Source organism: Lytechinus pictus, chromosome 5, assembly GCF_037042905.1.
Source record: "Lytechinus pictus isolate F3 Inbred chromosome 5, Lp3.0, whole genome shotgun sequence".
NCBI lineage: Eukaryota > Metazoa > Echinodermata > Echinoidea > Temnopleuroida > Toxopneustidae > Lytechinus > Lytechinus pictus.
The window spans coordinates 7,335,669-7,350,163 of NC_087249.1; the positions used below are offsets into that span (position 1 = coordinate 7,335,669).

Sequence of the window (14,495 nt, forward strand, 5' to 3'; positions counted from 1 at the left end):
ATGTAGAAAGATCCCCTATTACTCATCCTTTTCATGATTTACAAAACATGAGTAGAGTGTCCCGTTTTTAGGTCTAAATCTCGAATTTTTCTGCTCAAGCTTCGCTTACATCAATTGTTTAGTTATATAGCTACCCTGTTCACGATTACAAAAATTGATTAAAATTTTCGATTCTTTTTGAAAAAATGTCAAAAATTTTCAGCTCGCGATTCGCGCTAGCATTGATTGTTGAAATTTGTAACGTCTTCATGGCTAAGTGCAAGCAGTCCTTAACAAGTACCCTTTCAATCAATTCAAATTAAACGTATATGAACATTTTCTGGCTGCATTTTGTACTCGCTTTATTAATGTAAGGACCGAGTGTAAAAAAGACCCCAATTACTCATCCTTTTCATGATTTACAAAACATGAACAGAGTGTCTCGTTCTTAAGCCCCAGTCACATATAGACACGGATCCTCACGGATCAACACGGCAATGCCGGCATGATCCGGGGAGGTCCGGGATAGCTTTGCCCCGGATGACTGTAAACACGGCATCAACACGGCAGCTTCACACGGATCTACACGGACCATGCCGGCAGAGCACGTCGTCAACACGGACCGACACGTCAGCAACACGGACCTACACGTCAGCTACACGGACCAACACGTCAGCAACACGGACCAACACGTCAGCAACACGGACCATCACGTCAGCTACATGGACCAACACGTCAGCAACACGGACCAACACGTCAGCTACAAGGACCAACACGGACCAACGCGTCAGCAACACGGACCATCACGTCAGCTACACGGACCAACACGTCAGCTACACGGACCAACACGTCAGCTCAAGGACCAACACGGCAGCTATATTGACCAGCACGGCAAATGAAAATCTGTTCATAATAATGAGCTGATATGTATTTATTTAATTTTTTATTTATTTATTTATTTATTTTTTTATCATCCTTGTCGCAACATTATATTATGTTGTTTTTAAAAAATATATCAAAACTCAAAACTTCCTTAACCAGTAAAAACGCTGTTTTTTTTTATACAACACAGTTTACTGTTTTAAAAGTAGTTGTTAAGTACTTTAAATCTTGAACGACAAATTTAATTTCGATTTGATTTGATATCACTTTATTGAAATCACAATAAAGGAAAGAAATTTACAAAGTCAATAGAAAACATAATACAAATTAAGATAGGCCCAGGTCATGACGCATAACTGTCGATGCAGGGCAGTAGTATAACACTTAATGTACAATTTCGATGTAACAGGTACATTACATAAATTATATACATATAACATATTTAAAAAAAATGAAATGTGAAATAATAATAACAGACAAAGTTGGGGTAAATATTAGAAAAAAAAATATTCATACATGCACTAAGTTTACAAATATTAGGTTGGGGCCAATATCCAAAGCGTAAGAAAATATCATGAATCATTTAATCATCCATTTAATCATAAATAAATTGAGCATGTTTGTGTCAACTGTTTAACAACTACTGAAAAGTTCATAAAGTAAATAGCGTTGTAAAGATTTGATGGGAAAAAAGAACACGGACTGCCAAGGATACTCCAGGCAGCCACACGGACTTACACGGCAGCTACACGGACCTACACGGCAGCCACACGGACCTACACGGCAGCTACACGGACCATCCCGGATGGCTTTGCCAACCCGGCAGTCCACGGATGACGCCGGATGTTTTTGACAGTCAAAAACTGCCGTGTTGGCCTCCCGGACGTTCAAGGACCAACACGGACCACCCCGGACCTCCAAGGATGCCCAAGGCGCCAACACGGATCTCTCCCCGGACCACCCCGGATCAGATCCGGGATGGTCCGGGGTGGTCCGGGGTCTATATGTGACTGGGGCTTTAGGTCTAAATCTCAAAACCTTCCGCTCGTGCTTCGCGTTCGCATCAATTGTTTAGTTATATACCTATTATATGTTTAAGTTACAAAAAGTGCTTAGAATTTCCAGTCTTTAGGTAAAAATTTCAAAAAATTTCAGCTCGCGCTTCGCGCTCGCATTATTTGATTGTTGAAATATGTAACGTCTTCATGGCTAATTGCAAGCAGTCTTTAACAGGTACCTTTTCCATCAGTTAACCTCTGCTCGCACTTCGCGGTCGTAGTAAATATTTAGTTGTATATACATCTTTTTCAGGATAACAAACATTGCCCAGAATGTTCAAATTTTAGGGAAAAAATACATAAATTTTCCAAAAAAAATTTGCTCGCGCTTCGCGCTCGCATTATATGAATAAGGACAATGATATCATATATTTATATTGATTTATAAGGATAAAGCTTAAAAGTGACCATGAGGACTACTCCTTCAATGAAACAGACAAAAATTACCTTCGAGCTGCCGATCGGGGATTAACATATGACTGAAAATGTTTTCGCCCCCCCCCCCCTATTGGCGAAGGCTGGATCAGCCCCTGTTGTGTCCCCCCTACCTTTCGGGACAGATTTCCGCCCATGTATGCAGATCTCTTTTCTGAGCTTTATTTTAAACAGTTTATAAAGTGCCAGGGGCAATATTGTAACATGGTGTTACATCTGCCCCCGAGGAGGGTGGCCACATTTGGAAAGATTTTATTTTTCTGTCTTAGTATGGGTATTCGTCGTTGAAATGTTAGTCAAATACAGGATTAAGAAGATACTTTCTAAACATATAAATATGACAGCTATAATAGCTCAATTACATATTTGTCCAGAAGAAAAACATTATGTAATGTGAGATATTACTTTCCTACTTTGCTGATAAAAGTTCCACGAAACTTTATATTTGCTTGTACTCAAACAACACGTGGAACGATGAAATGCGCATGCTCTGTATAGAAAGCTTATCCTTGTAGCTTGTTTCTGCTCGAAACATCAGCAATGGAAGCCATTGTTACATGCATAGGCCCCGTGTGACTATTGTCCCCCGCCTCCCCTCGTCTGACGCCGGAAAGAAAATGTCATTATTTATTATTATTATTATTTTGATTTGACGTCGTGCTTGGTGTTAGGTGGTAGCTGGCACATAGCGCACTGTTTGAACAATAATACAGGTCACTGCATCAATGCTATTTTCAGGCAAATGAAACTGATATGATAATCGTTAAGCGACAAGCACCAATTACGAGAAATACACGCGTGTATATCATGTATATAGGCCGGACGAGATTTTTTCTTGGTGTTAGGTGGTAGCTGGTACACAGCGCACTGTTTGAACAATAATTAAAATCAATGCTATTTTCAGGCAAATGAAACTGATATGATAATCGTTAAGCGACAAGCACCAATTATGAGGAATACACGCGTGTGAATAGGCCGGATGAGATTTTTCTTGGTGTTAGGTGGTAGCTGGTACACAGCGCACTGTTTGAACAATAATTAAAATCAATGCTATTTTCAAGCAAATGAAACTGATATGATAATCGTTAAGCGACAAGCAATAATTATGAGGAATACACGCGTGTATATAGGCCGGACGAGATTTTTCTTCCCGCCCCCCCCCCCACGACCTTTCTTTGGCCTTTTTATCTTTGGGTACCACAGATCGGGCGTTCCGGGGTCTTTGAACGAGGTTACAAGACTTTGACTTGAAGGTTATTCTGTTCAAAGCCTCGTCTCCATTTTGTTTTATATAAAAGGAGATTTTTATTCATTATAAAATTCTTGCCTATTTTGGGATTCGAACCCTCAACCTCGTCAATGTAAGGGCAATATTCTAATTTCATTTTATTTGCTTTCTTTTCGCCACCCCATTATTTGTGGTATGATTCCAACAGTCTGCTGCAATATACAGTGCATGTATCCCTTCCTCCTCATTTCTCCTCTTTTTAGTCGAACCATACCTCCAGAACATTTATACCAAATTAATTTTTGCCATTACACTTTTCCTGTAATTTGATATGCTTGCCATATAACCTAAATAATTACATGTACTTTGTATATGTTATTCTATGATGTGCATCAAACAATTGTGTTTCTTGTATTGCAATTTGATTCAATATGTCAGTTAGCATTCATTATATGATTAAATCTTACTTTTTCAATTAATATTTCAGAATAATGCTCAACAGTAGTACAGGCTGTATGATCTGTTATATCAATTTGGTACAGTTGATTTTTTTGTTTAAATCTTTCTTTAGCAAAACTGTTGAGGGCACATAAAAATCTAAGAATATTAATATCATTACAATTTTATTTAATTACTACGCAGTTCTTAATTTCTCTTCTTTTTTCATCAAAGGAGGCGAGTTTCCTGTAATTTTATCATTTGTTGTATCTATGATTGTTATGTGTTAGGTGATGGAGCCTGGCGAGTACACATGTCATTAATAGGAATGTGGAGGCATGCTCTTGCTGTTGTCTAGGGCATGCTTCCTTATTTCATTGTTGCTTTTCGGGCTCTAGTACCTCACACAAATTTAAGTTATTTTAGTGCGCATACATTCGTAATTCCGAAGCTTCGTTATTCCGAAGGTTCGGATATTCCGAAGGTTCGTTATTCCGAAGGTTCGTATTTCCGAAGGTTCGTAATTCCGAAGGTTCGTTAGTCCGAAAACGAAATGAGGTTCGTAATTCCGAAGGTTCGTTAGTCCGAAAACGAAGTGAGGTTCGTAATTCCGAAGGTTCGTTAATCCGAAAACGAAGTGAGGTTCGTAATTCCGAAGGTTCGTTAGTCCGAAAACTAATGATTAACGAACCTTATTTCGTTTCGGACTAACGAACCTTCGGAACAACGAACCTTATTTCGTTTTCGGATTATCGAACCTTCGGAATAACGCCACAAATGTTCGGATTAACGAACCCTTTTACGTTTTCGGATTAACGAACATCGAGGTATAGGCAATTTACGTGTTTCGGAATTACGAACCGTCGGAATTATGAACCTTCGGAATTACGAAGTGTAACCATTTTAGTGCTATGTTATATTAAGCATTACACACACTCTTTAAAGGTCAAGTCCACCCCAACAAAAAGTTTATTTGAAAAAAAGGAGAAAAATCCAACAAGCAAATCACTGAAAACTTCATCAAAATCGGATGTAAAATAAGAAAGTTATGACATTTCATAGTTTCGCTTAATTTCACAAAACAGTTATATGTACATCCTGGTCGTTATGCAAATTGGCAGACTGATGACGTCACCCACTCACTATTTCTTTTGTATTTTATTATATGAAATATGAAATATTCTTATTTTCTCCTCCTTGTCAAATGAAACAAAATTGCATTTCTCCCTGAACATGTAGAATTACCATTATTTTAACAGTTTATGGTTAAGTTAAGTTGGTCCTTATTGTCATATCTGTAAAAATTGAAATATTGTATAATTCAAACAATAAAAAACAAAAGAAATAGTGAGTGATGGACATCTTCGACTCTCTCATTTGCATATTGCTGAGTTGTGCATTTAACTGTTTTGTGAAATATAAGCGAAACTTAAAAATGTCATAGCTTTCTTATTTTACATCCGATTTCGATGAAATTTGCAGCATTATGTTTGTTTGATTTTACTCTATCGATTCAAATCAACAATTTTCTGGGGTGGACTTGACCTTTAATCAGTCCGGCATGGGTATTCAAATTTTTCCCAATACCCCTCTTTATTTCTTTTATCTTGCCTGGCGTTACATACTTTTTTTAATAATGTTGATTGAATGTGTTTTATTTGAATTTTAATAATGTGTAAATTTATAAATTGGAATGAGCAATATTCTCTCGATGGTTTTTTCCACAAGGGCTCGCATGCCTCTGGACAATAGTACTGAATTTTACTTTTGCGAGCCCTGGCCCATGGAAAACCCGTTTTCTTACTCTTTTCTTCTTTTCTTTCATTTCTACTTTATCCATATTCAATTATCCAATTTTTAATTTTTTTTGGGTAATTACATTGTACAATTTATAATGTTTTTTATGGCCAAATAAATAAATAAATAATAATAATAGAGTTGCCAATCGTCGCCAAAGTACTTTAAAGCTTGATGATGTAATGGATATTCATAATGAATGTGTAGTCTTTGGTTAAATAAACCCTATTCTGGAGCCGGGAAAAAAAATGTCGTAGGAAAATATAAATTTTTTTAATTTAGGGGTGTTACCATGGTTACTGTGACAATCGATATCCTGCATATATTACTGTACCTGTACACTATAGCTGATGTTGTAGTTTTGGTAGTAGATATTGTCTTCAATACCTTCATAGATGTCCTCCTTGCATTCTCCGTACGGTTCCGGCAACCTCTCTATCTCAAGCTGAAATTAGAGGTGGAAAATAGGGGATTATATTCTTCTTATCATTGTCCCTTCCATGATACGTTTGTCATTCCGAAGAAAGGTTCAAATTACCTTTTTAAACGATGAATTCATTTTGGAAAAACATTTGTATCCCCTGCTGAAAGCAGTAAAGTAGTAATAGCAGTAGAAGAATCAACAGCAGAATTAATAATAGTAGATGTAGTGTAGTAGTAATAGTGGTGGTGGTAGTATTAGTAGAAGTAGTAGTAGTAGTAGCAACATATAGTAGTTGTAGTAGTAGTAGTAGTAGTAGTAGTGAGTAGTAGTAGTGAGTAGTATTAGTAGTAGTAGTAGTAGTAGTAGTAGTAGTAGTAGTAGTAGTAGTAGTAGTAGTAGTAGTAGTAGTAGTAGTAGTAGTAGTAGTGTGCCTTACCACATGGACTCCAATAGCAGTGATGAGACCTGGAGACACAAATATACCATCGTCAGAAGGGAAAGGCATGTTGGATGGATGATGGACGATCACACGAAAGCCAGCAACATCGGTTAAATCTTCCATATATTCATCTTGTTGAACAAAGAGCTCCATAGAAAGACCTGGTCAAAAGTAATTATGACTGTTTTAATTAATAGTTCTGCAGGTGGGTGTTTCATAAAGCTGTTCGTAAGTTAAGAGCGAATTTAAGAACGACTGGTGATCCTTTCTTGTGGTAAACGATATATTAATTGGCGATGGTTAAGCGCGTAAGAAAGGATCACCAGTCGTTCTTAAAGTCGCTCTTTACTTATACGAACAGCTTTATGAAACGGCCCCCTAGGAATTATAGATCAGGCTTCTTTGCCATGTTTGAATATTTCTACCTGAAATAGAAAGCAGATGGAAAGTGCTTGACGAGACGTAATAATTTTTTTTCAAAGGGATCTGTTCTCCAATCGCGAACATAATAACTCCTGAATCCCGTCTTACAAAGAGTTGCGATTAATAAGATATATCACAACTATGGACGGCCAGCAACGTCAACATTTAAAATGCAAATTTGTCCAAAATATTTTCTAGATATGTTGTGTATTCATATTTCTATTCAATTTCTTGTAAATTTAGTGTGCTTTTCTTTGCTTGCAAAGAACATTGTGCAAATTTCCTGAAAAAAAATTAGGGCATTGATATAGTTGAGTTGATCGGATCAATCGTAACTATTTGTAAGCTGGGGGCCTGAAATCTACACTCTAAAACACAAAAGATGAAAAGGGTGAAAAAGGGCCGAGGTGTGACAGCGTTTTCCACCCTCATTAAAAAATGCTGTCACCCTCGACCCTTATAAGGGGAGATTTACCCCCTTACCCCCTTTCATTTTTTTTAAGTTTAAGAAGAATAGGCCTACTTAACAAAAATATTCATATTAGCATCGGTCACGTAACGCAGGCTCGAAAGTTTCCTAATATTTGTGCACCATACTAACACTATAACTTTAACCGCAATGATGCTACAGTCTCATTTCGAGTCGAAAACAGCCGTTTTATTTACTTTTATTCAAATCACCTATAAAAATGTTAAAACGGCTGTTTTCCACTCGCCGTAGAGCAAATGTGACTGAGGTATAAGTACGAAATTAAAGGTTCGAAGAGTAATTCAAAAGTTGTCTTTTGAGGCCAATCAGTCTAATAGTAACTCTACTAGTAGACTAAAAATGTCTCTAGTTTTTCATTTCCGTGGGGCGCCTCCTGCAACGACACTGTAACTATAGTGAGTATGAACGAGTATGAGAAAGGTAACATGCTAACATACCGTAGCTTGGCCCGGGTCTCTTGGTGGTCAATGTGTTCCCATCTTGTCCCGAATTGAAAATGTAACAATTTCCATATTGTGGATCGTATATGCTGGTGAAATTCCTGTAGAAAATAAAACGGTAATCAAAATTTATTTTTCCAGACGTTGTTAACAATTAACAGTACAACTGAGTCAATCGGCAGCAAAAACTATTCAAACGAACACAAGAAACATCCAGGATTGGACACAAACTCTCTTCAATTGATAAGAATCAATTTTCAGATCACATAAACAAAAAAAAATCGTTTCAAAATGAAAAAAATGAACTAGTAATAATAATAGTAGTAGTAGTACTAGTAGTAGTAGTAGTATAGTAGTAACAATAGTAGTAGTAGTATTAGTATTAGTAGTAGTAGTAGTAGTAGTAGAAGTAGTAGTAATAGTAGTAGTAGTAGTGGTGGTGGTGGTAAAAGTAGTAGTAGTAGTAGTAGTAGTAGTAGTAGTAGTAGTAGTAGTAGTAGTAGTAGTAGTAGCAGTAGTAGTAGTAACAATAGTAGTAGTAGTAGTAGTAGTAGTAGTAGTAGTAGTAGTAGTAGTAGTAGTAGTAGTAGTAGTAGTAGAAGTAGTAGTAGTAGTAGTAGTAGTAGTAGTAGTGGTGGTGGTGGTGGTGGTGGTGGTAAAAGTAGTAGTAGTAACAGTAGTAGTAATAGGAGTAGGAGTAGGAGTAGTAGTAGTAGTAGTAGTAGTAGTAGTAGTAGTAGTAGTAGTAGTAGTAGTAGTAGTAGTAGTAGTAGTAGTAGTAGTAGTAGAAGTAGTAGTAGTAGTAGTAGTAGTAGAAGTAGTAGGTAAGAATTATTTCTACTTTAGAATCTGGAATAATTTCTCAATTAAAATTTTGCAGACCAACAATCGTCGGTTAAGGGAACCGACATAAATAAAATGAGTATACATGTATAATGTTCAAAGTTACTGGCATAGAATCATGATCAGTCGATAATACAACAACTGACCAACTTCCCCATCACTCTGTGGCTGCTAAATTATTTCATCTCCATGTGCTTTGTACATCGGCCAGCTACAGTTCAAATAGGTTTAATATCAGAATACTAAAATACAATTATGTCGGGGATACTTCTTGCAGTTTGAAGTTATAATACAGACCCTATTCTGGACACTTTCTGGACCGATGAGCATTAAAAAAGAATAATAAATACTCCTCAAATTCACAGTGAACGACTTGGAGGTCATTGTCGAAAGTTGGCTAACTGGGACAGCAGATCGTTCTAAGATTTGGAACTGACGAAAAATTTGCTAATATGTCGTTTGTCCAGAGTCCAGGACGACACTGCTGTTTTGATTCACCGATTTTCGACAAAGACCTCTTTGTCATAAAGGGCTTCTGACAATAGATTCTCTACGTTCCTGAAAACATAGTAGTGATTGCAAAAAAATCCCTATAATTACTACACATGAATGGATTCGAATTATTATGCAAGGTTAAAGATAACGATCATAGTTATAGTTTCCATGATTCAATAAAATTACAAATGATAACTTGATGACTCGTGAAAATGTATGGACCATGTTATCATTATTTCTATTCCTATTTCTCCTATTTAGAAAAAGGTGTCGTGCCAGAATTGGGGGGTGTGGAACAGGGTCCTGGGAACGATTTTTACAGGAGGTGCTGAAAAAAAAAACAACGAAGGTTTCACTTCAAAATTGAAGATCATTTTGGTGCCGATAAATTTGACAAGCAAAAAAGAAAAAAGTTGGGTTATCACTTCATTATAAAGGCAATTTGGTTATATTTCTCCATTTTCCACTTCTAACAGAATCACAGGGGGTGCTACCTATGGAGAAAAACACACGGCGTAAGGTCGAGACGACCTGGAGGTGAGGTCTTTCTTTTTCCTCAATGAAACGATATACGGGTTGGTATTTCTACGAGCCAATCTTCTTCTCTTCATGCTCTTCTTCCTTCATCTACTTATTTTTTTCCTTTCAATCTCGTTTGGACGACTTGAAATATCATGGGAATATAGGACTACTTTTTTTATAAAAATAAAGAATAAAGATTATCTTACGCTGGGGAGCACGGGAACCCCCTCCAGGAGCAGTCTAGAAGCATGTCTTCGAGAGAATGTCCCAGCGTTTGACGTTCCTCGATCGTCTTGTTTGCCAGCTGGACCACCAGACGCTGTTGTTTCAGGTAACCATCAGACTTCTTGTGGAAGAAGTCGCCTGTTTGACGGTCTTGCCAAGTTTCGACAGCCTAAAGGCGCATGAAAAGAAAAGAACGAGACATCTGGGCCCGTTAAAAGTTGCTGTTATATTAACTTTGCCATCCAATGGTAACTTCCATGAAATCTTTTATTATGATTGGCTGATTAGCATGGCAGTTATAGTAACTTTTAACTTTTATGCAACAGGGCCCTGTGGATTGAGACAAGTGATTCCTTTCTACTGTAAATATACTGCAAATATGTAAGGAGACTTGAATGAATGGATTCATTATTTCATATTAAGAAACGACTGTTCGAAATTGTCGGGGTCATTGTACCTCAGTTGTAATGTCACTAGACTCGTCGGTCACCGTGGTTGACTCTTCTTGGTGTTCAGCTTCTGTCGCATTCCCATCGGGTGTTGCGGATGATCCCACTCCTGATGATGCCACACCGGTAGAAGTGCCACTAGGGATATCTGCAGAGACAGGGGCATTGGCAAATATTGTTGCAGAAGAACCTGACTGACCCTGACCGGAAGTTGGTCCACTGGTACCAACAGGAACATCCGACTTTGATTCTGCAGCATCCTTTTCTAGAAACAGAAGACGCATAAAACTCAGATAGTCAAAAAGCAAGTAAAACTTTCATCAGTTAGAAAACTTACTGTGATCAGGTCGCACCTTGATTTCTTCTCAGCTTGCATGATTTTCTTTCTTGTACGTTAGTGAAATGTTATCTCATAAATACCCAAAAGAGGAAAATAGAAGAACAAGGTGGGTGACAAATCATTTTAATATTATGGGTTACATAAACGTTGGGGTTTCGAACAGAGAGGGACTCAACTTGTGTCATTCTGGAGTGTCGAAACAAATTTATAGTAAAAGACTCTTGGGTATACCGTAGTTACAAGATCACTTTAAGAAACATGTTTGTACTAATGAAGATATCAACTTTCTCGTAGAAATGTTTTTTTTTTTCCAATTAAGTAGCTTTACTTACTATCAGTCGTAGCTAATATTGAACTTTGAGTAGTCTGTGTATCTATATTAACTAAGCCACCATAACCACCACCTCCTCCTGTTCCTTCTCCCCCTCCTACGCCTTCTCCTCCTCCACCATCGCCAGAATTCGGACCATCACCCCCATCAGGCCCTCCCATGTCCATGGAGCCCGGTGGCTTAAAGTTAACGTCGAAGAGTTCTCGGAAAGAGTTGTCCGATCCCTCGAGTTTGGACTTCATCACCGGGTTCATGTTGCAGATGGTGATGGCGGGAAATGCTTGGGAGCGATTGAACTTAATCTGGGTAATACATAAATGAAAATTAAGGTACTAAAAGTGGTAAAAAATTGAGACGATGATAACAGGGTCACCGATTAGATTTTATCAATCTTATTGCAATATTTTATATAACGTATCTTTCAAATTCTTTTTCTGTCAGCACCACCGCCATCCTCTCATCATCATTAATGATACCATTCGTGCTGCTGGTGCTACTACTACTACTACTACTACTACTACTAATACTACTACTACTACATTTACTACTAAATCTACTACATCTACTACATCTACTACTGCTACTTCTTCTACTACTACTACTACCACTACTACATCTACTACTACATCTACTACATCTACTACTACTACTACTACTACTACTTCTACTACTACTACTACTTCTACTTCTTCTTCTTATTCTTCTACTATTAGTACTACTACTACTACTACTACTACTACTACTACTACTACTACTACTACTACTACTACTACTACTACTACTTCTACATCTACTACTACTACTACTACTACTGCTACTACTACTACTACTACTACTACTACTACTACTACTTCTACTACTACTACTACTACTACTACTACTACTATTACTACTACTACTACGACAACTATATACGACTACCAAAAATAATATTTCTGATTTTTCTACTGCTACCTGCTATCATTGATACCATTAGTACTACCCTTATACCAACCTCATAAGTAACGGTGTAACCATACGCGAGGTATGTTTGAAAGAGAGTGACGACTTGCCAAGTGATGACGCCGATACCAGTCAGGAAGAGAAGCAACCAGAAGAGCTTGGTGATAGGTTTGGACGACCGGTGGATGTTCGGCAGACCGTGGGCCGATGACGTCTCCATTCGACTGTGGAGGATCTTCAAGAAACTCTCCTCTTTCTTCTCAACGTTCGCCTTCCAAGCTTCCATGTTTACGGGGTCTCTCGAAAAACCGTTTCTTGTATAGACGTTGAAGTGATCAATTGCTAAATGTCCAAGTATTAAATTATCTGTGAGGGAGTGATCGAAAACAGAGTTTCAATTTCGTGTTTAAAAATGAAATTTTCTGTTTACAAAATGAAGAATACGTTCAAATGTAAGCATTCGCATACTCTTTTAAGAGTTAAGTTTATCAATGACTGATCTCTACCTAGGTTGATATATATATTGAATAATCTATGCGAAATCGATTGAAAACTCACATTAATATCTAGTTTATAGTGGAAAGCACGCTCAAATCTATTTTATAAACAACTTGAATCTAATTAGGCCTATATTTTTTCATGAAATATCTGACTTGGAATCGCCGGGACTACGCCAGAAAATCTAATTGAAATAAAATTTAAAGAGAATATTTGAAACTATTTGAAAACGAAACTAAATTGTGAAAATTCCCACCCTTAACAAGTGATATTTGTTAAAAATCAATTTAAAAAACCTCGTACAATTAAAATTGTTTGTAACACTACACAGAGCTTTCGAACATAAGCTACAAATTTTGTTTTCAATCATTTTAATTAGTAACACGCATTTGTTCGTCATGTTTATGCTCGACTCTATTTCACAGAGACATAGGTTCAGCTCAGGGTTTTTTTCGGGGAGGGGGGGGGGGGGATAAGGCTGCAGAGGCCTGCAAATCGATGATGATGTTATTTGCAATTTTACGAAATAAACATTTGCATTTTCACAGATACATCATTATTTATCTGCGCCATTTTTCTGCGGTACAATTTCTTCAAAGTAAAATGATGTTATTTGCAATTTTACGAAATAAACATTTGCATTTTCACAGATACATCATTATTTATCTGCGGTACAATTTCTTCAAAGTAAAACGATGAAGGTGAAATCATTTCTTTATTATTATTAGTGCAACAATAACCTAAATAGCACAACTGAAAACCATTTTGTTGATATCTCCCTCTACCTGGGTTTGAAAAAGACTTTAAAACAAAAGTTTGTCTTACTTAGAATGTATTCGTTGTTTGAATAAGGAAAAATTCAAAGAGAGTGAATCTCATGCTAAGATAGTCTGATCTGCTTACCGTGTTGCAGCTATGCTCCGTAACACTTTACCGTGCCATTTTAGGAAACTTCTGAAAAAACTCTGTTGTCAATCCGTCCATAATTTGATATAGGCCTATATTCTCCAATTTCAATTATTTAGCTGAACAATGTAAAAGATATATCTCAAGAAATGGGGCAGTATACTTCTTTAAAATGTTATCTATTTCCTTTAACGGTATGTAACCAAATAAATTGTAATTTCCAGAGAGTGAGCTATGTGACTCTCATCACAAATAAGCAAGATGAAAAGGCCTGATTAGAAACAAAAGACTGACCCGTGATTTCTCCCAACTGATCAAACACAATCACGTTTTTAAAGTGAAAGTGGTTTTATTGCTTGGAGTTGTGACGCACAGCCGTGTCGGTTACAATGCATGGCCAAATAGATGGGCGAATATCCCCCACTTACTGTATACGCATCGGGTTGTCAATAGTTACCGACTGTCTGATAAAAAAGAAAAATAAAATTTTCAGGAGCCTACATTATCATCAAGAAATAATGATTGATCGTTGAAAGCATGAATTGATACAATTTAGGTTTCAGAGTGTCATTGTCATTTTAGATCAATTGGCAGCAGATGATATGAATAATTTATCTAGGACTTATTGATTCTTTTAACCCGGCCCCTTTTTCGGACGGGGGGAGGCTTACTCGTCTCTCCATTTTATTTTGTTGAACATCCTTCGGTTTTTGGCTTAGTTTGAGTGGTAAAGACGTCACAATCACCCTTCTTCGTGTCAGTCTCTCGCTATTTTCAGTTTGAGATCAACAATGTTTTGCTCAGGTTTTTATTATTATTATTATTATTGCTGTTCAATGACATGGTATTTTCATCGCCCGTGTATTACTTCATCTACATTATAGGCATTAGGCTTATTTGTGTTTAATTTG

General features: G+C 37.1%; 1 protein-coding gene across 1 annotated transcript in view; it reads right to left on the bottom strand.

Annotated features, from left to right (window-relative positions):
- The window catches only part of LOC129261869 (amiloride-sensitive sodium channel subunit beta-like), a 39,704-nt gene extending 25,781 nt beyond the window's left edge, over nucleotides 1-13,923 (bottom strand). The window contains exons 1-8 of the mRNA XM_064099307.1: nucleotides 13,582-13,923; nucleotides 12,233-12,546; nucleotides 11,240-11,540; nucleotides 10,576-10,832; nucleotides 10,100-10,287; nucleotides 8,031-8,134; nucleotides 6,678-6,841; nucleotides 6,152-6,262 (exon numbers count right to left, since the gene is read on the bottom strand). Of these exons, the coding sequence (XP_063955377.1) occupies nucleotides 6,152-6,262; nucleotides 6,678-6,841; nucleotides 8,031-8,134; nucleotides 10,100-10,287; nucleotides 10,576-10,832; nucleotides 11,240-11,540; nucleotides 12,233-12,466 (1,359 nt within the window). The 5' untranslated portion in view covers nucleotides 12,467-12,546; nucleotides 13,582-13,923. The remainder of the gene's footprint in view (nucleotides 1-6,151; nucleotides 6,263-6,677; nucleotides 6,842-8,030; nucleotides 8,135-10,099; nucleotides 10,288-10,575; nucleotides 10,833-11,239; nucleotides 11,541-12,232; nucleotides 12,547-13,581) is intronic.
- Between the last annotated feature and the right edge of the window lie 572 nt (nucleotides 13,924-14,495).